This window comes from Carassius auratus, unplaced genomic scaffold (assembly GCF_003368295.1).
Source record: "Carassius auratus strain Wakin unplaced genomic scaffold, ASM336829v1 scaf_tig00031891, whole genome shotgun sequence".
Lineage (NCBI taxonomy): Eukaryota > Metazoa > Chordata > Actinopteri > Cypriniformes > Cyprinidae > Carassius > Carassius auratus.
This window is the reverse complement of record NW_020525955.1, coordinates 277,140-300,693: the sequence shown is the minus strand read 5'-3', so window position 1 is coordinate 300,693 and position 23,554 is coordinate 277,140. Positions and strand designations below refer to the sequence as shown.

The 23,554-nt window shown below is 39.6% G+C and overlaps 1 protein-coding gene across 1 annotated transcript; it reads right to left on the bottom strand.

Annotated features, from left to right (window-relative positions):
• Window positions 1–1,145: 1,145 nt before the first annotated feature.
• LOC113080630 (uncharacterized) lies at window positions 1,146–12,399 on the bottom strand. The gene is made up of 4 exons (XM_026252792.1): window positions 12,185–12,399; window positions 11,355–11,669; window positions 1,555–1,896; window positions 1,146–1,255 (listed from the first exon to the last, which is right to left on the bottom strand). The coding sequence occupies exons 1-4, from the start codon at window positions 12,225–12,227 to the stop codon at window positions 1,146–1,148; spliced, it is 810 nt and encodes a 269-aa protein (XP_026108577.1). The 5' UTR covers window positions 12,228–12,399.
• Window positions 12,400–23,554: the final 11,155 nt, after the last annotated feature.

The following is a 23,554-nucleotide window of genomic DNA, read 5'->3' as shown; positions in this document are numbered from 1 at the left end:
AATTATTTCAGTTGGTGTACAATGAATCTAAAATATATGAAAGTTAAATTTTTATCATTACATTATGGAAAATAATGAACTTTTTCACAATATGCTAATTTTTTGAGAAGGACCTGTAGTATGTGAAGTGCACTTGTGTCTTACAGTACGAGGCCTTGTGCAGTCAAATACATTTCCTTGTCATAATGGCCGTATTAATGTAAACAGTCAGTTAAAGACAATGTAAACTGATGGGACAAAATAACTGACATGTTAAGGACATCAGTGCACATTACATTATGGTGCACATCAACAGAAACAGAAATCATTGACTGCTCGTTTTGGATGACTGTAGCAGCTTTATTAAACCTCTACATTAGGACCGCAAAACGATTAATCGATTCAAAATAAAACCTTATGATTACTATATGTGTGTGTGCTGTGTATATTTATTATGCATATATAAGTACACAAGCAAACATGTATACATTAAGGTAAAATGTTAGATTTACATATATTTAAATTATAAACAAGTGTCCACATACAAAAAATAAAATAAAAAATATCTCTATATATATATTTAAATATATACATGTGTATTTATATATACACATACTAAATATACACAGTCCACACAAATGTAATATGTAAACAAACTTGTATTTTGAATCGATTAATCACAATTAAAAATCGTATTACAGCCATTCATACCAAAAAACCTCAAGCACTCGCTGTTGCTGCTGCTAATGCGCTGCTTTGTTTCTTAGTTCATTGCTGGTTATTGCTTAACTGTCTTCTTGGAAGCAATGTTTATGTCTGATGTCTGTGTAGAGGACGAGCCATTAGCAGCCTCAATCTGACTTACAATTGAATATTTTATAGGACTCTCCTGTAAAAAAACACAGAAGGTAAGAGAAATTAACAGGATTGATACACAAACTTAAAAAAATAAAAAAATAAATAAAATTGAATTGTGTTTAAATTAAGGTATATTTCGTAATTTACCTGAGCTTGATTTGGCTCTGCCCCCCTTCCTGTTTGAACAATAATGACAAACTCAGTTAAACAGAAAGACGACTTTGGTGAATAAGAATCAAAATACATATTTTCACATCTTGCACACACAATGGCTCTATTATTTCATCTTGTTCAGTGATCTGTATGTATTACTCACCTTTCTTTTGCTCAAGATACATTACACCAGCAGCTGCAGCCACGAGCAGAATAACTACAGCAGCACATATTCCTGCTACAACAGCTAGAGACGGACCTGAACCTGTAATGATAAAGAGAGACAGTCATATCAGTTTAATTTGATGTTTCTGTCTGATATTTACACCTTTCTGTTTTGTTCATCAGTTCTATGGTATGGATTTAATTGACAAATGGTGGTTTCTGAGTTACAGGAACTAAAACAACATCAATGCACTCAACAGGAAATATCAATGCTAACGGGAAACTTTTTTCCATTGTGCATTTAGTGGATTGTGCAGGTTAATAAAATTTCTTGAAATGTTACTGTAACCAGTCCTCAATGAAAGGCAGTTTATTTAATTTGCACTGAATGACACTCACCAGTGACAGTAAGACTGAAACTCCTGCTCCTCCTGATACTGAAGCTGCTGCTGATGATGATGATCTGTAGTTTATATTCTCCAGAGTCTGTGGTTCTGGTGTTTGTGATGATCAGAGATCCAGTCTGATTAACCTTCAGTCTGTCTCTGAATCTCTCATTACCTTTATCACACTGAACATCTGTGCAGGTCTTATTGGGTTCTTCACTGATTTCAGCGATGAGGACGTCATTAAAAAGAAACGTGTACAAACAATTTGTGTTGTTCATGACTCCAGGATCTAAAGTGACAGATTCTCCCTCCTTCACTGTCTTTATTTCTTCTCGATCAGCGGCAGGAGCATCTGAAACACAAACCAATGGATGATGGAGGAACATTTTGCTGAGAACAACTACAGAACATTAAATAGTGCGGATATGAAAATAATTACACACTGAAGATCACTTTATATGATGAAAGGATTTAATTTGGGCTTTCAATTACATATAAACACTGATTAACACAACGGGAAGTGGAAGCTCAAACCGATATGGAAAATCATGAGTGAGTTATTGATTTTAATGGGTGTTCTTTGCTCATTTTCTGTATTTTTATCATCGTCTGTCTGAATATTTGATTCTGATTGGCTGGAAGGCTGCACACATACAGAAACACTCATGAGCAAAGAAACCTGCCGTCAACACTACACTGTGACTGTTATGAATAAAATAAACACACTACATTATGTGTCAACAACATGAGGGAAATGTCACGGTTTTCTTTTCTTTAAGTAGTTATACACAGAGCTTCTTTATTAGTAAATAGACCCTGCACAGATGCAGGTAATTCACAAGCCACAATCTCTCGTGCACATATAGTTAATTCAAATAAATGCTACAATCAATTCTAATAAATGTTATCTAACAGCAATACTTCATCTCAGTAGGTCATTAAAAAGTTCTTCAAACAATAATCGGAGGACGTTGAATGCCAGCTTTTCTTTTATTTCATTTTCCCAAGCCAATAAAGTGCAGAGTGAAATCCGACTTCAAAATACCTTTATATTTTATATATATATATATATATATATATATATATATATATATATATATATATATATATATATATATATATATATATATATATATATATATATATGTGGCCAGAGGTATAAATACAACGTATTTTCAATGGGGGTTAAAACAGAGTATGGCCCCTTTAAGAGATCACCGATCTCTGCTCGCGAGATTTCCTGTTTTGCATGTGCGCGAACAGAACAGCCATTTCGTGATGATTCGATGTAGCAGCCGAGTGCCGTGTCGTCGTGTTGGCATCGGGGAGATTTATTTTGAAGTTTTGCTGTCTTCCTGGGTAAATATCACTGTAAAACCTTTCTTTTATATCCGTGGAAACCGAGACCTATTTTGTGCAAACTTTTGATGTGTAATTTGTTGTAGATGAGATCGGATCGAGTGTGATCCACGTGAACCTCGTGTCTGGTGATAGTGGAAACTTCCAGTGTAAGTTCAGAATTTTTCTACTCTTGTATTAGTATCTGGAACTGTACAAACACTATCAGTGCTGTTAAAACTCTTGTTTTAATGTTTAACAATGTGTGTTTTTGTGACAGATGATTATTGTGAGTGCAAAGATGAGATGACTTTATTAATGTGTTTCTTTTATCTCTTCTTTGTACCATAGCACTACCGTATTCTTTACTTTATCAGTAGTTCATTTTTTGACCATTTTGTATGAGGATTTTGGTGATATTTATTTGTGTTCTTAAAGACAAAGTCCAAATCCCCTGTTATTTTTTGTAATGCTCACTCCAGAGTAAATTATTTGGGAGTGCGAGTATTGTGCTGGTTTTCAACCAGTGTTCATCTGCTGGAAATCTAAGATTTTGTTTTTTTGTTACATTGGAACGGGTGAAACATCACATTTATTTTTATTTCTGTAAGTCTTCAGTGTCATTACACTGTGTAACTCTTGGAGTGTTAATTTGTATTTAGTAATTTTTCTTAATTCTATTTTTTTGGAATTTTATTTACTTTTATTTATTTATTTTTGCTCAGCTGTGTTTCCGCCGACCGCTGTAACTTCTTTTAAAGGAAACAAACAGCAGTCAGATAAAACCCCAATATAAACAAATTAATCTGTTGCCGTGTGTGTTTCTTTTTCCTGACCACCCGGTTACATTTTTGGTACCAGGAGTGGGGTTATCTGACGGTCGGGAGCAGTATAGAGTTGAGCGTATTTTTGCTTTTTTTAAATACGGTAGTGGCTGGTACTTGAGTTGCAGGACTCGCCGTGGAAGTGGTCAACTGTGCAGTGTTCATCCAACTGCTAAAGATGTCGGCCAAAGGTCTTGGGGCCAAGGGACGGGTAGCAGGAGGAAGAGGAGACATCGCTGTCTGCTGTTGAACTAGAAGTGTGGTTGAAGATCGGGAGCCAGTGACGGGTCTTCTGTAGAAGAGGAAAAGAGTGTCATATACACATTACAGACAGAATATCCTTTGAACCGAGAAGCAACGAGCATTTAACAAAGACTTTGAAAGGACTGTGAAAAGACTTTTAAAATTTCATCAACATGTTACAGCCAGAGGAAGAGCCTGCGGTAATACATGTTGCCGCTAGTGCAGAGGGAGTGGGTAATGTGCAAGAACAGATACAAGAGCTCAGTAGAAAGCATGCTGAAGCTATGGCAGCTATTGCCAATCTGAGTAGAGAACCAACTAGGTCCTATGTGTATGTGCCCAGAGAACGTCACATTCAGCCCTTTAGTGGCGATCTTAGCAAAGATGGTAGAAATGTGGATGAGTTTATTGAAGAGGTGGAAAGAGTACTGCTTGTAAGAAACCAGACACCTGAAGATCAAGCTGATTTTGTTCTTTCCCTGCTTAAAGGTGCTGCTGTAGAAGAGGTTAGGTTAAGGCAAGGAGGGCAGCCTCCACGAACAGAGGACATCTTCTTGTATTTGAGAGCGGCCTTTAGAGAAAAGCGTAGTCCGGCCCAGTTATTGCAGACATTTTATACTCGTAAACAGCTGGAGGGTGAAGACCTCCGTACATACTCTCATGCCCTTTCACAGATATTGAATGCTGTTTTAAAGCAGTCTTCTAATGCCATTGCCAATGCTAATGTTGCACTACGAGACCAGTTCATTGAGGGAGTCAGGGATGTAGCACTCCGAAGGGAACTTCGTAAGTTTGTAAGAGACAAGCCACAGTCCACTTTGGTTGAAGTCAGAGATGAAGCATTAATGTGGTCCCTTGAAGATACCAAACTACGTGCTAGTAAGGTAGCCAGTAATTGTAGTGTAAGCTCTGAGACTACAGAAGCTCAGTGTGCAGCTATGGTGACGCCTGTAGCAAGCTCTGTTACACTGGATGATGTTCTGAAAGTAGTAGCAGAGCAGGGCAAAGCCATAGGGGAGTTAACTCAAGCTGTTCAGAGGCTGACTCTACACTGCCCTAAGCCTGAATCTTTAAATCGTCCTAAATCTACAATGCAGCCTAGATTTTCTGATGATGGCCAACCTATTTGCTTTAAGTGTAATGGTGTCGGGCACATAGCAAGAAATTGTGTGAGAAAAAACAAACCAGCTGTCAAGGACGATGGATCATCCTCCTTACAGCAGGGAAATGCACACCCTCGGTCGCTATGAGCCAGGCGATGCGAGGGCAAGCTATTGGCTCAACTTACCTTGACTCAAATCGTGACAGATTACTCCAACATGCTGTGGGAAGGTGTCCAGTAGTTGACCTGAAAATCGGAAGTGTGAATGTGTCATGTCTTCTTGACACTGGGAGCCAAGTCAGTACAATTACTGAACACTTCTTTAAAGAGCACTTGGCAGGTGAAGATAAGGATATGCTTCCCACATCCGGTTGGTTAAGAATTACAGCCGCTAATGGATTAGACATCCCATATTTGGGTTATCTTGAACTACCAGTTGAAACTATGGGTATTAACCTGCCTGAGTGTGGATTCCTGGTGGTTAGAGATGGACGGAATTCTTCTGCGGTGCCGGCACTCATCGGCATGAATATTATAAGTAGGTGTAGGCAGTTAGTGCATGCTGAGTTTGATACTACTTTAGGTGGGGAGTTAGAGTCTGACTGGAGAGAAGTTTTCCAGCAGATGCAGAGTGTCAGTCAAGCTAAAAAACAGATTGTTGCACATATAGCTGGAAAGGAGACGGTGCATATTCCTGCTTGGTCAATGTCGACCTTGATAGTCAAAGGAAGGGGAAATAGTTGTCCAGAGGGCTATTCCAACCTGTTGCTGGAACCAGGGAAGTTTCCCCTCCCTCAGGGTTTGATAGTGGTACCCTCTCTTGTTTCCACTAAAACACTGTTATTTCCAATACGAGTTGTGAATCTCTCCACAGAGGATATATGGCTGCAGCATCGTACCAGGCTAGGTATTCTCTCTCCTGTTGAATCCTTACGTTCTGGAGAGGGTTGTGAAGTAAAGTTCCAACGGGTTGAGGCTGGGGTGGAGGAGATTACTGTAAGCACAGAACAGAGGCAAGTGGTGACAGAGGGCTTACCAGACTTCCTTAATGGGTTGTGTTTGGGTGGAGCTGCTGAGCAGCAGGCTGAGCTTAAAGCTTTGTTACTGAGGTACGTGGATGTGTTTGCATTAAGTGATGATGAATTAGGGTTTTCTGAAAAAGTACAACACGAGATCCATTTGGTAGATGATGTACCAATAACACAGCCCTACCGTCGCATTCCACCAACCCAGTATAGTGAAGTCAGGGAACATATTACTAAGCTGCTCCAGAAGGGGGTAATTAAGCATAGTAGTAGTGCGTATGCATCACCCATAGTGCTTGTACGGAAAACTGATGGGAACTTGAGATTGTGCGTGGACTACAGGCACTTAAACGCGAAGACAAAGCGAGATGCTTTTCCCTTGCCTCGCATCGATGAGAGTTTTGATGCGTTGCAAGGTGCCAAATTCTTCTCAACCATTGATTTGGCGAGTGGATACCATCAGATAGCCTTGAAGCTTGAACTGCTAGCTCTCAAGTGGGCTGTCTCAGAAAAATTTAGGGGGTACCTGTTGGGTGCAAAATTTGTGGTTGTCACTGATAACAACCCATTGTGTCATCTGAAGACGGCGAAGTTGGGTGCCATTGAGCAAAGATGGGTGGCTCAATTAGCTGTTTTTGATTTTGAGGTGAAGTACCGACCTGGACGGCATAATGTTGCAGCAGACGCCCTCTCAAGGCACCCGTTGGCAGGGGAGCCTGACAGTTCTGAAGAGTTGGATGACTGTGTTGCCATTTGTAATGTAGTCAACAAGGGTACACCTTTAGACACTGAATTGTTGATTGTGGGTGACCAGTGCTGTAAGGTTAGGCAGATCCGTGCACAAGAGGGTAGTCCCGTTAAAAGTGACATCCAGGATTGTATGTTTGCTCTTCCAGGTTACACCAAGGCTCAGTTGAAAGAATTTCAGCTAAGTGACCCTGTTTTGGGCTCCTTCAATGAGTTTTGGGGTAATCAGAGAAAGCCCACGAATCAAGAGAGAAGCAGCTTACCTAGGCCTGTGTTGTCACTGCTGAAACAGTGGAAATATATCCAGGTGATGGATGGTTTGTTTTACAGGGTTGTGAATGACTTTCGCTTGGGTGAGTGCAGACAGTTGCTTTTGCCAGCCTGTTTAAAAGAACAAGTCCTGAGCAGTGTCCATGATAAGATGGGACATCAAGGCATTGAGCGTACACTCGACCTGTTGAGACAGCGTTGCTTCTGGGTCGGTATGTACAAGGATGTTGAGAGGTGGATTAAAAGGTGTCACAGGTGCATTCTAACCAAAATGCCACAGCCGCGAATCCGTCCGCCTATGAAGCCATTTTTAGCATCCAGACCACTGGAGGTGGTGGCCGTGGATTATACTGTGCTTGAACCTGCCACGGATGGTCGCGAAAATGTGTTGATTGTCACCGATGTGTTTACTAAATTCACACAGGCGTTCCCCACCAGAGACCAGAGAGCTGATACTACAGCGAAGATACTGCTGAAGGAGTGGTTCATGAAATACGGGGTACCAGAGCGGTTGCATTCCGATCAGGGAAGGAATTTCGAGAGTGAGGTGGTGGCTGAGTTGTGTCGCTTGTATGGGGTAAAGAAAACACGTACAACCCCCTACCATCCACAAGGTAACGCTCAGTGTGAGCGGTTTAACAGAACGCTCCACGAGTTGTTAAGAACACTTTCTCCAGAAAAGAAAAGGCGATGGCCAGAACACCTTCCTGAGCTGATCTATGCATACAATGTAACCCCACATGCTACAACTGGGTATTCACCTTATTTCTTGTTATTTGGTGTAGAACCACGCCTTCCAGTAGATGCTCTCCTGGGTGAGGAACATCCTGTGAATCGAGGGCAGGATTGGTTAGTAATCCACCAGAGCCGACTCAGGGAAGCTCATGAAAAGGCGAGAGCATTTGCAGAGCAGAAAGCGGCAGAGAGATTGGCTCCATTGAATGACAAGGTTTACTGTCCATCTGTTGGTGTTGGGCAGACGGTGTACTTGCGCCACCGCCCTGTAGGCAGACACAAGATACAGGATTCCTGGTCTCCAGTTGTGTATCGGGTAGTAGAGGTACAAGGTACCACATATACAGTTGAGCCTGTAGAGGGAGGTCCTCATAAACGGGTCCACAGAGTTGATTTACGACCGTGCGAGAGACCTGTGGTTGAGACAGCAGAGGCAGTGAGTACAGTGACAGCTCCAGCAGCTAAGTTTCCCTCTGATTCATTGGAAACTGAACCTGTTGATCCAGAGTGTGTAATACTGGAAGAGGTTACTTTGCCTCACATGGAAGAGACGAGAGATGTGGAAATTGAAGTCTCTGGGTCAGCAGAGGAAACGTTAGCAGTGGGTCCTGATTTTGTTCTAGAGAATGATGGACAGCTACCCTCAGAGTTAGAGCACATGGGGGAAGATGGGATTGTTCTTGATGCTGATAGACCCGTGTCAAAGAAACCGGTCCCTGCACCAAGAAGGACTAGCCGTGTCAATGCTGGTGTGCATCCAAACCCATTTAATGAACCCAGGTCAGCTTGTAATTCCGTCTCAATCAGCCCTGAAGTCTTTTCCCAGGTTTTGACCAGCCTTGGTAGTGTTTTCTTCAGGGAAGCAGTAAATGAGGTTAGGAACCAGCACTGAATGTCATTGAGGACAATGATGGGTTTCAGCAGGGGAGAATGTGGCCAGAGGTATAAATACAACGTATTTTCAATGGGGGTTAAAACAGAGTATGGCCCCTTTAAGAGATCACCGATCTCTGCTCGCGAGATTTCCTGTTTTGCATGTGCGCGAACAGAACAGCCATTTCGTGATGATTCGATGTAGCAGCCGAGTGCCGTGTCGTCGTGTTGGCATCGGGGAGATTTATTTTGAAGTTTTGCTGTCTTCCTGGGTAAATATCACTGTAAAACCTTTCTTTTATATCCGTGGAAACCGAGACCTATTTTGTGCAAACTTTTGATGTGTAATTTGTTGTAGATGAGATCGGATCGAGTGTGATCCACGTGAACCTCGTGTCTGGTGATAGTGGAAACTTCCAGTGTAAGTTCAGAATTTTTCTACTCTTGTATTAGTATCTGGAACTGTACAAACACTATCAGTGCTGTTAAAACTCTTGTTTTAATGTTTAACAATGTGTGTTTTTGTGACAGATGATTATTGTGAGTGCAAAGATGAGATGACTTTATTAATGTGTTTCTTTTATCTCTTCTTTGTACCATAGCACTACCGTATTCTTTACTTTATCAGTAGTTCATTTTTTGACCATTTTGTATGAGGATTTTGGTGATATTTATTTGTGTTCTTAAAGACAAAGTCCAAATCCCCTGTTATTTTTTGTAATGCTCACTCCAGAGTAAATTATTTGGGAGTGCGAGTATTGTGCTGGTTTTCAACCAGTGTTCATCTGCTGGAAATCTAAGATTTTGTTTTTTTGTTACATTGGAACGGGTGAAACATCACATTTATTTTTATTTCTGTAAGTCTTCAGTGTCATTACACTGTGTAACTCTTGGAGTGTTAATTTGTATTTAGTAATTTTTCTTAATTCTATTTTTTTGGAATTTTATTTACTTTTATTTATTTATTTTTGCTCAGCTGTGTTTCCGCCGACCGCTGTAACTTCTTTTAAAGGAAACAAACAGCAGTCAGATAAAACCCCAATATAAACAAATTAATCTGTTGCCGTGTGTGTTTCTTTTTCCTGACCACCCGGTTACATATATATATATATATATATATATATATATATATAAACAATGATTCAATTCGAGTACTTCTCAGTAGCTACTCCACTCACTGCCCCCAATCAAAAACTGCCTGGCTGTTTCACTACGTGAGAATTTATACCCATGGGTTCAACCATTTCTCAGATGTCATCATAACACATGAACATCACTTGAAGTAATAACACATAAAAAGGATTAAAAATCAAAGTAACACTATTTCCTTCAATCCATCAAATATCAGTAGCACAATATACCATGAATTCAATTCAACAATTATAAAAAGTCAGATACACAAACTCATGAACAGTTTCCACCCCTTTCCACACATACTTGGTATCTCCCAATCCCCATGATGCAACACAGCAAAGATATAAAAAGGCTGACAAAAGTCCACTCAGGTTTCTTTTTTTAATAAACTCTGTTCAAGATGGCCGCCCCCATGTATGCTGATCCAGGTAATAGACCCTTTAATCGCCTACGTCACTGTGACGTCAACGCTTTAGCTGGAGGCAAAACATAAGGCAGAACTCATAGCAGATGCGCTAAAAGTTTGAGGTTTTGACTTTAAAATGTCTTCTTGTTGGGTTTTTGGCTGCCAGAATAAAAGGAACAGCACTTTTGTTTCAAAACTAAAGTTTTACCGGATCCTAAAATAATACACATTGCTAATCATAGTTAGCCCAGCGATAGGTTACTTTAGAAAATTGACAAAATTGCCCAAACCACCCAAAAAGTAATTCATATGGCCTTATGGCATACGGGTCAGGTAGCCTGCTTCCATCCGCGAGAGATAATTTACAAAAATAGCTGTCACGGTCCTGCAGAGTCAGGGACTGTACATATTCGGACAGTTCCTAACTTTCTTCTGCATCCATGTTTAATAAATCTCTCCTAAAACGTGCTAGCTTACGCTTGTCAACATTGCAACCGTGGCCTCTTTTTGCCTCCAGCTAAGCCCCGCCCACCCGGAGACGTTGGAATGTTTACAAACTTTTAAGGGGTCTATAGCCAACAGTTTATGAGAAAAAATTAAATGTCCACTGGTTTTAGTGTTCAGGTTGCCAGTCTGAACAACAATCCAGTTACAGGTGTGTAAATGTGTGTTTGTGTGTATCGTCCATCTCTACACCTTGCTGACACATCAAGATAAATAAAGAATTTTAAAACCCAAGTATGTGTTCATGTATTAATGCTTAAAACTAGGCAGAGGGAATAGAGGGCAGCTCTGTGAAACAGTGTCTGATTTAAAGCTGACAAAAACCTACATCAGACAAGCCATAACTGACAAAAATAACCGCCTGTAAACATGAATAACAGTTTTAAGTTGCCAATGTTGACAAGTGACCACTGATTATCCATGACTAGTTGCACATCAAGTGGTTATTTTCCTCTACATTGTACATTAAAACTGTGCAATGCAACTGTTGATATCCCTCACATAATTCATTCACATTTTTTGTTGCTAAGCTGTTAGGTGTCACCGCTATAATGAACACAATTGATTTTAAACCTATATTGCCTGCTTTTAAAATGTTAAAAGACTCACCATGAACAGAAACACTGAAGGTCTTTCCATTGTTGTGGCTGTTGATATCAAGTCTATAGAGTCCAGAGTCTGTGTTTGTGATGTTTGTGATGGTCAGAGATCCAGTCACATGATCCAGCTTCAATCTGTCTCTGAATCTCTCAGGACACACAGCATCTGCACAGATCTTACTCTGATCTCCGCTGATCTGAGCGATACGATTGTCATTAAAAAACCAATTCATTCTGTCTGTTTGATTTGTTTTGATGCCAGTGTGTAGCGTGACTGAATCTCCCTCCATCACTGACACTTTCTCTGAATCAACACCAGATAAACCTGAAGAAGAAACGAGCAAATAATTATAAATCATGTCTCGGACAGTGGGACAAAATTATACAACAGGACAGTGTTGTGAAAATGTTTATCTACAGATCATACAAACAGACAAACTCTCAGACAAACAGACTAGACTTTTTCGGAGGCTATTGATGATAAAGTTCATTTAAAGAGATTGGAAAAGAACCTAATGTTATTTATCATTTAATTAGGGGTCAAATAACACCATTTCATAACTCAGAATACTGTGTTTGTCTTCAAATGTACAGTTTGCCTGTCCAAATAAGATAACAGTCTTTGATTTTGCATCCAGTCCCTTCCCCCGCTTCTCAAATCAAAATATGTCACAACCATAGACCGTTAACTAAATGATTAACGTTACTCGAAACTGTGCAGAACATATACTCTACTTAGAATTCAAAACTAAATGACTAATCTGAAATATTAATGACAATGTCACAAGAAATGACTGTTTGTATCCACGCCCAGAAGCAGCTACTATAAAAATCGCTTACCATGCAAAACCAAAACACACAGCGTGAGAAAAACACCTGGCATAATGTTCCACAACGTTTTCGAAACTAAGTACAGAATGTGTGGAAACAAACAAAAAAAAAAATGCTATTTTTGGTTTCTATTTGGAAACCACATGCAAGCTATAGGGGGTGTGAAAAAGAAGCCGTGTAAAAGAAACATCAACAACACAAAAAAGCCTGAGTCATTAGCTAGCGGTGTGAGCAGCACCAACGTCGCCAGATCTCGCGAGACAAATAAGCAACCAGGCCTGTGAAAACAAGCCCAAAACAAACGACCCCTAGGTTCCGGGATGAGAAAAATAAATAAAATGTGTGCACGGTTTTACAATTCGTGGGGACGGATTTTAAACTGTGGGTACAGATTGTCAATTTACATCCATGTGTACAGATTGGTAAACCGCGCAGTTTTACAAAACTGCAAACAAGGTACAGTTTATTTATTTTTCTCCCCCCTGAGCTTCAGGACAATGACCACAAGAGGGAGTTAAACCACCTTTTAACATTATTTAACATTAAAAAACTCATGGGGTATCAAATATAGACTGATGTACCGAGTATATATGTGTATATTATAATATATATATATATATATATATATATATATATATATATATATATATATATATATATATATATATATATATATTATACACAGTAAACATCTGAGAATTAAAATTTGCACACACAAATAAATCTAATCCTGAATTCACAATTTTTTTATATTATTGCATAATAAAAACTCTCCTAAAGTCCAGTCAGTCACCATCAGTCGCAACTTGCGCGCATTTATTTAAAGTTTACGTCACTCAATGACTAGGGGAGAGCAGGGGCATAATTTTAAAAGATAACGTTGTAGACAGAGATGTATTTCTGCTGTGGTCAGTAACTCATAAGTGTGGTCTGTAGAAATGTAGAAAGACTTCAGTATAATTTCACTTTGAACATAAGTTGCACATTGTTACTTTCGACCCCATCGGTTGGGACGAAAGTAACACACAGGTGGGTCAAAAGTAACACAACAATATAAGCTAGATTTTTTTCTGTTACTCTTATTTTTATTAAGTAAACTTGACTATGGCCTTGTTAAAATGTAACTGCAAACATATTTTGACCTTTATTTTTGCAAAAAAATATTAAATTACAATTTTATATTTTTATTTTAAATTTAAGTTTCATCAAATGTCTCAAAACCCGACTGTACAAACTTGATTTTTTTTTAGTGTATTTTTATAAAACATTTTTTCATTAGAATTAACAATATAACAATTAAATTATATTACCATAATATAAATTCTAAACATAATGTAACAGTAGGCCTATTCATGTTTCCATCCAGTTGTTTTTATGCATAAATTGAAAAAGTGCATTAAAACATCTGGAAACACTGCAAATTCATAGGTGGAGGTGTAAAGGCTACGATATGGCTAAAACCTAAACATAACTAAGGTAAATGTGAGGTAGGAGCTGCCCAGATGTTCCTCTATGTCCAGAAACGCCCTCTCATAAACATCTGGACAAAACCATACCTCTGTTTGTCTTTCGGACCCTCACTCAGACATATTATTTTGGTATAATATGATATTAACATTTTAATAAATGATGCAAGACACAGAAATTCACAGAATAGCATGTACCGGAACAAAATAAATACTTCTTGTCACTGTAGCGGGACAAAAGTAACAACTGTTACTTTCGTCCCGCCAGAAACTCCTGACATTTAAACTTGATTTACTTTTATACTAAAAAACTTTGATAATGCAAACTTTAGGATGTTAAAGCACTAACTAACCTGTAGATTGATCATTACTGTGACACATGAAACAAGAAAAACAACACAACTAATAAAAAAAAATTACCGCTTCAATAATTTACTTTTTGTTGTCGAAAACAGTTTTACGGACCTAACTGCGGGAAATGATGACGAAATCACGTGATATTTCTCAGCTCTGTGAAGGGTTGCGTGCTGAACATGCTCATAGCTTGGCATGCAAATGTAGTAATAGGGCTTGGGCGTCGTGACGTCATTACGTAGCGTGGCCGCCACGTTGAATGCCTCCTTTACTGCCACTCGGACTACTGCGCAGTGTTCAGACATACTCCCTCTCATCCGTGTGTCTTAATTTGATTAATTAAAAATCTATTTTAACCATTTTCAACCGTTGCTGAATTGTGGGGTGTAATAGCGCAACACATAATCGCCATGGGGAAAATAAAATGAGAATGGATTAACTTTACACAGCTTTCCTACTTGGAGGCACGACTACGGAGACCATAACATCTGAATATTAATTTATATAGCTTAAGTCAACATTGAAAATAAGGGAAATTTCTCGAGTTACTCATCTAAAATACGGGAAATTTCAACATTCATCTTTTTGTTGCTATCCCTCTGCTGACAGCAAAAATTCGTACTATAAAACTGCTGCATTAACTAACGTTAAGCGATTTGTGAAGCTAGGTCTAACGTGACTTTAGTTACAGATTGGCGTGAAATCGTGCACTCACAACAACCACGCTATCTTAAAAAGCCCAACATCACGCTAAGGTTGCTTTCAAGTAAGCAAAACGATGCTTTGAAAACATCTGTTTCGCTGGAAGGACAAGGAGTAGCAACAGGACAACAACACAGAGACTTGACAGGTCCGATGGAGGGGCTAACGGGATATTTTACAGGAAAATACTAAAACGGGAAGACAGCAGGGAAAGAGCTCAAATGCATGAGAACCCCGCAAAAAACGGGAGGGTTGACAGCTACTTAACTACACTTTTGAAACACATTGTTAAAAGTCCATGTGTGAATGGTTGTTAGCACTAACGGTTACTAAACTAGCAGCTTGGTAACGTTAGAGCGCAGCTTACCGGATTACTGTATACTGTTTGCCGCTGTTCCGGTTCTATGATTTGCAGCTCCTGAACCCATCCATTTGTGAACTGTCATGAGACTTCAATGACTTGTAGCTTCGGAACTATTCTGAAGTGTAGGCTCTCACAAAACAAACAAGGTAGCCGAAGATATCTGTAATGCAAAAGTGCGGCAACAAGTCTCTGTCGGTACTCCACTATTTGTTGGGAATTTCATATGGATCCAAACCGTAAATAGTGCCGATTTTGTCCACATACCGGTCCCTGGCATCCCTTTTTAGCGTATCCCTAAAAATCCCACAAGCTTTTCGCGATTTTGACATCTTTTTTTCTTTCTCCCAACTCTGCTCTTCTCGTTCAACTTGCTGTATGTTTACATTCGCGAAGCTGGCAACATGGCCGCCACGTCCCAGAATGCAACTCGACGCCCAAGCCCTATAGGCTCGGAGAAAATCGCTTTGTTACTTTCGTCCCACATTACTTTAGACCCCGCTCTCCCCTACGTTTTCCTAACCAAAAAAAAAAACAAAAACAGATTGCCCTGCTTTGCCTCTGATTGGCTAGTACTCGTTGGCATCTCGGTCAGAGCCAATTAGAAGCAGGATGTGGGTGGGAAAAAACTCAGTGGGAGAGAGAATCAGGAGACGAACGGTGAGTGAGTGGTTTGGACGGAAATGATCAACACCTGTCTCTTGTTTCAGTAATTGGCGTGTAGAGAATATATAACGCCAGGAAAAACTGGGGTAGTCGAGAGAGAGAAGGACTGCTGACGTGTTCCTGAGCCGGGAGAAGTAACCCGGAAGTGATTACGATAGTGTGTTGATGTCAGAGTAAAATTCACCGTTGGTGTTTGAAAATATTATTATTTTGTTAATAAACTTGTCAGCAGTCCAGCTGACCGCAGGGGGGCTAGACTCATGGCCGACCCGAAGAAGTGTGCGATTGGGAGTAAGAAAGTAAGGTATCTGGGCTTCCACTTGGGGCATGGACAGGTGCGTCCCCAAATTGACAAGACAGCCGCTGATGTGACCTGCCCATGTCCCAAGACCAAAAAGGAGGTAAGACAGTTCTTGAGGCTGGCGGGATATTATAGATGGTTTGTTCCTAATTATTTGGACCTCACCAGCCCCTTGACTGACCTTACTAAAAAGGAGGCACCAGATATGGTCCAGTGGATGGAGCCGTGTCAGCAGGCCTTTACCCAGGCCTTTACCCAGGCTGCTCTGTGTGGCGGGCCGTTATTACATTCTCCTGATTTTTCTCTCCCTTTTCTGTTGCAGACAGACGCATCGGACAGGGGTCTGAGTGCAGTCCTGTTGCAGGAGATAGAGGGGGAGGAACGGCCGGTGCTGTACATTAGCTGGAAGCTCTCGAAGAGAGAGACTAAGTACAGGACCATCGAGAAAGAGTGTCTTGTCATCAGATGGGCCGTCCTCACCCTCCGCTGTTATCTCCTGGGTAGGTAATTCACCCTGTGTTCAGACCATGCTCCGCTGCAGTGGCTCCACCGCATGAAGGATACCAACGTGCTGATCAATCGTGGGTATCTGGCTCTACAGCCTTTTTAAGTTCAAGGTGATCCACAGACCGGGTGTTCAGATGGCTGTGGCCGACTTCCTCTCCAGAAAGGGGGGGTGCCTGCAGGCCGGATGGCTCCCCGGCCTGAGTCGGGCGGTGGGGGTATGTGGCAGGGGGGGCGTAGTTTAGCGAAGTCTGCTGCGGGAGAGAGAATCAGGAGATGAACGGTGAGTGAGTGGTTTGGATGGAAATGATCAACACCTGTCTCTTGTTTCAGTAATTGGTGTGGAGAGAGTATATAACACCAGGAGAAACAGGAGTAGTCGAGAGAGAGAGAAGGACTGCTGACGTGTGCCTGAGCCGGAAGAAGTAACCCGGAAGTGATTACAATAGTGTGTTGATGTCAGAGTAAATGTCACCGTTGGTATTTGAAAAGATTATTATTATATATAATCAGCAGTCCAGCCGACCCCTTGTCCTCTTCCTTTCCACCTACGAACATACTAAAGGACCAACACCAGCAGATAACATTGCACCCCAAATCATAACAGACTGTGGAAACTTAACACTGGACTTCAAGCAACTTGAGCTATGAGCTTCTCCACCCTTCCTCCAGACTCATGGGCATTGGTTTCCAAATGAAATGCAAAACTTGCTCTCATCTGAAAAGAGGACTTTTGACCAATGGCAGCAGTTGGTTTCTTCTTCTCCTTAGCCCAGGCTTGATGCCTCAGGAGTGGCTTAACAAGAGGAATACGACAACTGTAGCCAAGTTCCTTAACATGTCTGTGTGTGGTGGCTCTTGATGCCTTGACCCTAGCCTCAGTCCATTCTTTGTGAAGTTCACTCAAATTCATGAATCCAGTTTGCTTGACAATCCTCATAAGGCTGTGGTTCTCTCGGTTGGTTGTGCATCTTTTTCTTCCACACTTTTTCCTTCCACTCAACTTTCTGTTAATATGCTTGGATACAGCACTCTGTGAACAGCCAGCTTCTTTGGCAATGAATGTTTGTGGCTTACCCTCCTTGTGCAAGGTGTCAATGATTGTCTTTTGGACAACTGTCAGATCAGCAGTCGTCCCCATGATTGTGTAGCCTAGTGAACCAAACTGAGAGACCATTTTTTCAAGGTGTTTGGAGTTGATTAACTGATTGGCATGTCATCCTATTCTAATTTGTTGAGATTAATGTGAATTGGTAGGTGTGACGAGTGGGGCGGGGCCGAGAGACGTGGGAACAAGGAGTGAGGCCAGGTGTAGTGATTGGAGATGAGCTACACCTGCGACCCACCACCTGTCTCGAGTCCCACATAGGAGATGAAAGGATATAAAACTGGAGCGACGACCGTGAAGGACGAGAGAGGACCAGGCCTGGACATTATTTTATGTGTTGCTTTTTATTTGTGCGCATCAGTCATCCGTGAGGGGCTGATGCGCTGTTATTTGTTTATTTTGAATAATTAAAGTTTCATTTTGGATTGTGCGCCGGTTCCCGCCTCCTTCTTCTGGATGAATATGGAGATAATATTATTACAGTAGGTTTTTGTTAAATGTGAGCCAAAGACTTTTACACTGGGCTTGTTTGCTGCTGCCAATTGTTCCCGGCGCCGCCCGCAACGTTGGTCTGCTTTCACACTCAGTTGTATCAAATTGTTTGCAGTCACTTTACATCATCGCACACGGAAAATGCCTGAACACAACGCGATGTTATTTTGGTGCTATTATGCACAGCATAATAATTAATTTAAATTATTAAATTTTACTTAATATAATTTTTACTTTTAGGAGTGTGTGGAATCGACCTTGGCTCTCTCATCTGTTTAGTTAACAATGATATCGACAGTGTTACGCATGCGCGGGATACTTTACTTCCTGAACTAGTGCGCACTCGGGTCTGTGTTGCTTGCACATTCACACAAACTGTGCCACAGTTTGGGAGCAACCGAACTCAGACCACTTTCTCCAGGTAGTCTCGGATTTGGTACCCAAGTGCGCACCAGGGTCCGATGGCAGCTTTCACATTAGCAATTTGTCATGCGAACCGTGCCCCGTTCCGCACTTAACTGCCAGTGTGGAAGCATTTATATTATGTACATTATGTATACCAAGTATATTATTATACAATTATACAGTTTCTTATATATTTTCTGTTGCACTCTGAATAATTCTCACTCATATTGTGTAGTTTGCGAATAATTTCACTGTTTTTGCACCGTATTGAAGACAATTTGTGCAATTGTTTTTACTATATGCTGCATAGCTTATTGTTCATACTCAGATTGAAAATATATTTCTCGGATGAAGAAAAAACTTGTTTTGTTTGGTTTTGTTATCATATAACACTCTTTCCATTTTATTTACTCATTAAAATATTTTTTGGACACAGCTCTATTGTTAGTTAACAAAATAGGCTTGTTTTTCCACTTAAAAGCATCGATAACAATATTGTAATAAATGGCTTTCACTTGCTTTGGTTAATGGTATATGTAAACAAAATTTTATTTGGAAGTGTAGAACACCCAGACACAACTTTCTAAAGAAAAATATCCAAACTTTAAGAGTTTCTGTTTGAGTACACGGTAAAAAACACCCAACTGTTGCTTGCATTTTTCTTAAAACTCTGTAATTTCATTAATTCTTAGAGAAAATGAAAGGAAAATTGAGACTTTAAATTAGTTAAACTTAAACTGTAAGTTCTCCTGTTTATAACTATATATGGCACTTGATGCTGACTGTTAGAATAGGTCTGAAAAACAAAGAAAAGTGCAGGGGTGTCAGGCGCCCCAAAACTGTTCTAGGTCTTTAAGGGTTAAACTACTTCAGTCTGTGTGCATTGTGTGCATTGTTTCGTAATTTGAGTTGAATTACTGAAATAAATGAAGTTTTCCAGAACATTCTAATTTATTGAGATGCACCTGCAATTTTTTTGTAATAAAAAAGTAAAATTCAACAAGATTAGAAGTCAGTGCTGTGCTATTCATTCTTCTGACCACCAAATGTAAAAACTAAAAAAAGAAAAAATAAGAATTTTTCAACCAAGATAAAATCCTCTTCACAAAGCATTATTTTTCTGTTAATTTGTTTCACCTGCTTTGCATTATCATACATCTACAAGTGATTTTGTAGTTTCTGTTTAAAGTGTAGTAAACTACTGTTTGTGTGTGTTGTAAAATGATCAGTTGTCAGTCAAGTTTATTAATGATTTATGATAATTAATCATGTCTGACCTGTGGCTATTTCATGGTTTTTGATGGATTAAATTTTATTTCAAGTTGTTCTATATGAAGAGAATGTATTATCAGGTACATTAAAGCAGGAAGAAGCCCTTCACCTACAAGTAAACACCCATGCACTTAAACCCCATGCATAAGATGTTTGTCCACCCATCAGATCAAACCATGTCTCTAAGGAAATCAGACCGCAAGTTTCAGTTCGATGCGAAGTAGGTGCTGCTGTTGTCTCACCTCAGACTGGCAATGTGCGATCAAAGATGATTTTAACTGTTTTAAGGTTCACAACAACTGAACGATTATAAACTATTTTAAAATCCATCTTTGTTTTACCACAAAATCTTGGAAGATTGAACAAATTGTATGCTTTTTTTTGGCTATTAAAGCATCAAATATTTTAATAAGAGCCAGAAGTATATTTATATGTTACTATATAACATGCAGATCATGTGCATTTGCATTAGGAGAGTCGAACGTGTGGGAGGATTCACGCCATGTTTTTAGCAGATAGCCTTATTGGATCAGACAGAGAACGGTTAAAGAAAATGTTTTACGTGCTTATTTTGTTCTGTTTTTGCTGGAGACATCTGATTGGTAAGTTATAAAGCATGTTATGCCATTTTATTAGTTTTTGTTTCAGAACATCAGCTACTGCTGCTGTTCAAATTGGGGATCTGCATTTTCTTTTCTTCTCATTTCCGCTGCTGCTCTTCAATTTAAATAAGAACCTAAATCTGTATCAAAACCTGTTCATTTTCTCCAGATGGGTTTGGTTCACAGACAAATGAAAGACAGTCTGTGATTGAGGGAGATTCTGTTACTTTACAAATTGATGCTACAGAAATGCATGAAGAGGATGACATACTGTGGTATTTTGGAGGCGAAAAATCACCCGTAGCTAAAATCAACAGAGAGACTAAAACTTTCTTCACATATAATGATGTTCTTGATGGGAGATTCAGAGACATACTGAAGCTGGACTATCAAACTGGATCTCTGATCATCACAAACATCACAACTCAACACACTGGACTCTATAAACTAGAGATAAGTGGAGCAAAACTGATATCTAAATCATTCAGTGTTTCTGTCTTTGGTGAGTAGAGATCATTTGCATATTCTCGTTTTATTTTACTGCAGCCACTTACATGTTTAAATTATTTCAGTGTGTGAGATGACAGTGTTACCTGTATTTGTTTATTCACTCATGTTTCTCAGCTCGTCTACCTGTTCCTGTCATCAGCAATAACTCTTCAAACTGTTCTTCGTCTTCATCTTCATCATCCTCTTTAAAGCAAAATTGTTCATTGTTGTGTTCAGTGGTGAATGTGGGTCATGTGACTCTCTCCTGGTACAAAGGAAACAGTTTATTGTCCAGCATCAGTGTGTCTGATCTCAGCATCAGTCTCTCTCTACCTCTGGAGGTGGAATATCAGGAGAAAAACAGCTACAGCTGTGTGATCAACAATCCCATCAGGAACCAGACCACACATCTGGACATCAGCAAACTCTGTCACACATGTGCAGGTACATCAGCGCAGATATGTGTGTGTGTTTTTACTGACCTGGTCTCTATTTTGTTGTAGGTCAGGCTAATGCAATCACTTCTTTATGATTACAGCACTGGATGAAAAGTCTACATCACATCACGTGTTGACTTCTGCTGCTTCTGCTGGATCTCTGTTGATTGTAGCTGCAGTCGGGATCTGCTGCATCTACAGGAAATACAAAAAAACTAAAGGCAAGTGTGTAAAAAGCAATGGAAATAATGCAGTATTTGATTACACAATTCCTCTGAACTATGCTTATATTGCAATAAGTTTGTGTATATATCTATAATGAAACTAGATGGTGCTACACACATACCACTTAGTGCTGTTATTCTTATACATTGTATACATGACATGGATTTAGTTAAATTGCAGTTTTGTTTAAAATACATTATTTTATTATAGGTGATGTTGATGCTAATGTAACAGTTCAAATTCAGAAAGTAGAGATCACTTACGCTGATCCAACATTCTGCAAACGAAATGAACAACAACTAGTAAGTCGATTTGATTTCTGTGCATTGTGTACATGAGTTGTGTGCTTCTATGCTGATCTGTCACATATTAACAAATATGAATAAAAACACTACATGAGTTTTTAGACTTCTCAACTGGTGTTTTTTTACAGATACCCACAGAGGACACTCACGTGGAGTATGCGCCTGTCTGCATGAGATGAATCACTGGTCTTTTCAGTCCCTTTCACTTATAAGCACCTCTGAGCATTTTTGGTTTTGGTTTGTGATCTCTTACATTTGCAATTTATGGACAATTTTTGTATTGCTGAGAATCTACACAGCCATGCATTCGAACTTAGTACAAATTCTGGAAAAGTAAGCTCAAGGAGCAGAGTTAAGAACTAAGCTAAACTCTGCAGGACAGTTGCCCTTCCTAGTTTGAAATAAACCACATGTGCCTATTAATAAACATTTGTGGTTGATGTGCATTTGACAGTGCATGGTAGAGGTGTGAACCCAGCATACAGGTGAAGGCTTTTTCCATTCCTGCTAATGTGAAACTCAACATTTGCTTACTACCATGCACAAAAAACAACAAAAAACAACAAGAACAACAACAAAAAAATACTTAAATAGCACTGACAAAATTAATTTATAATGATCTATTTCCACACAAAGGTAAAATATAAGACAACACAAGACTTCGTAATCAGTCACTTACAGGAGCAAGTCAAGTCACCTTTATTTATGCTTTATAGTGCTTTATGCAATACAGATTGTGAGAAGGCAGCTTTATACTGTTAAACAGAAAAATAGTTGATAATGCAAGAGGACAATAGGTAAAATTTTCAGTTAAAGTCATCGTCAAGCTCAGTTAAGTTCATATAGTATCCGTGCAATCAAGCTGACAATATTGCCAGAAATGAAGTGTCCTCAACTAAACATGCCAGAGGCAAGGAACCAAAACTCCATCAGTAATGGACACAGAGGAAAAAACAAGCCCAGTTGGAGGCCAGTTCTCTTCTAGCCAGCATGGCATGGAGCAGATCTTCAGAGTATTATAATATGGACAAGTCAGACTCCACTATCCTATAGGCCTCTGTTTGCATGCTGTTTGCACTATTTTCACCAGTGTATTTTGCATTATAAGTTGCATTTCAAAACTGTACTAAATAAATCATAGTGAAAATCATCAAATCATTTCAGTTTTATTGTCATTCCGCCATATGTGGGGACGTACAGAGATTGTGTCAGGAAAACGTCAGCTTCACTTTTTAGAGGATGCAAAACAGCCAGGGTCCACCATGATGCACAAACATATGCAAGTCCTCACTATGATGTAAGCATTACATTAGTGACACTATTACTTTATGACACTATCTGAAATCTACCTAATTGTGACAGAATTATACATACTGTGATGGCCGTAGCTAGCTATGAGGTCACCGAGGTCCGAACCTCTGTAAATTTTTCATGTTCAAAAATAAAATTTGTTCTCTGATTGACTAATTTGCTGCTAAACTCCTCATATGAATATCTGCATGTATAATTCAGAATGTTTAGCATCTGTGGTATGAAAATGATCGCTACGAGACGCAGCCTTTGTGAGCGTTTTTTGACTCATTTTTTCCACTTAATTTGACACTTTAGAAAGTTAATAAAGTAGGAAGTTGTGGTTTAGGGTCAGCGATAACTTTATCTTATCTAATTTTCAAAATATTTGAAATAATTT

Bases quoted from the DNA above. Each gene is read 5' to 3' on its own strand.
- LOC113080630 (XM_026252792.1), bottom strand. From the start codon at position 12,227: ATGCCAGGTGTTTTTCTCACGCTGTGTGTTTTGGTTTTGCATG. The intron at 11,670-12,184 runs GTAAGCGATTTT...TTTCTTCTTCAG, and splicing joins GTGTGTTTTGGTTTTGCATG to GTTTATCTGGTGTTGATTCA. The intron at 1,256-1,554 runs GTGAGTGTCATT...TTATCATTACAG, and splicing joins TTTCAGTCTTACTGTCACTG to GTTCAGGTCCGTCTCTAGCT.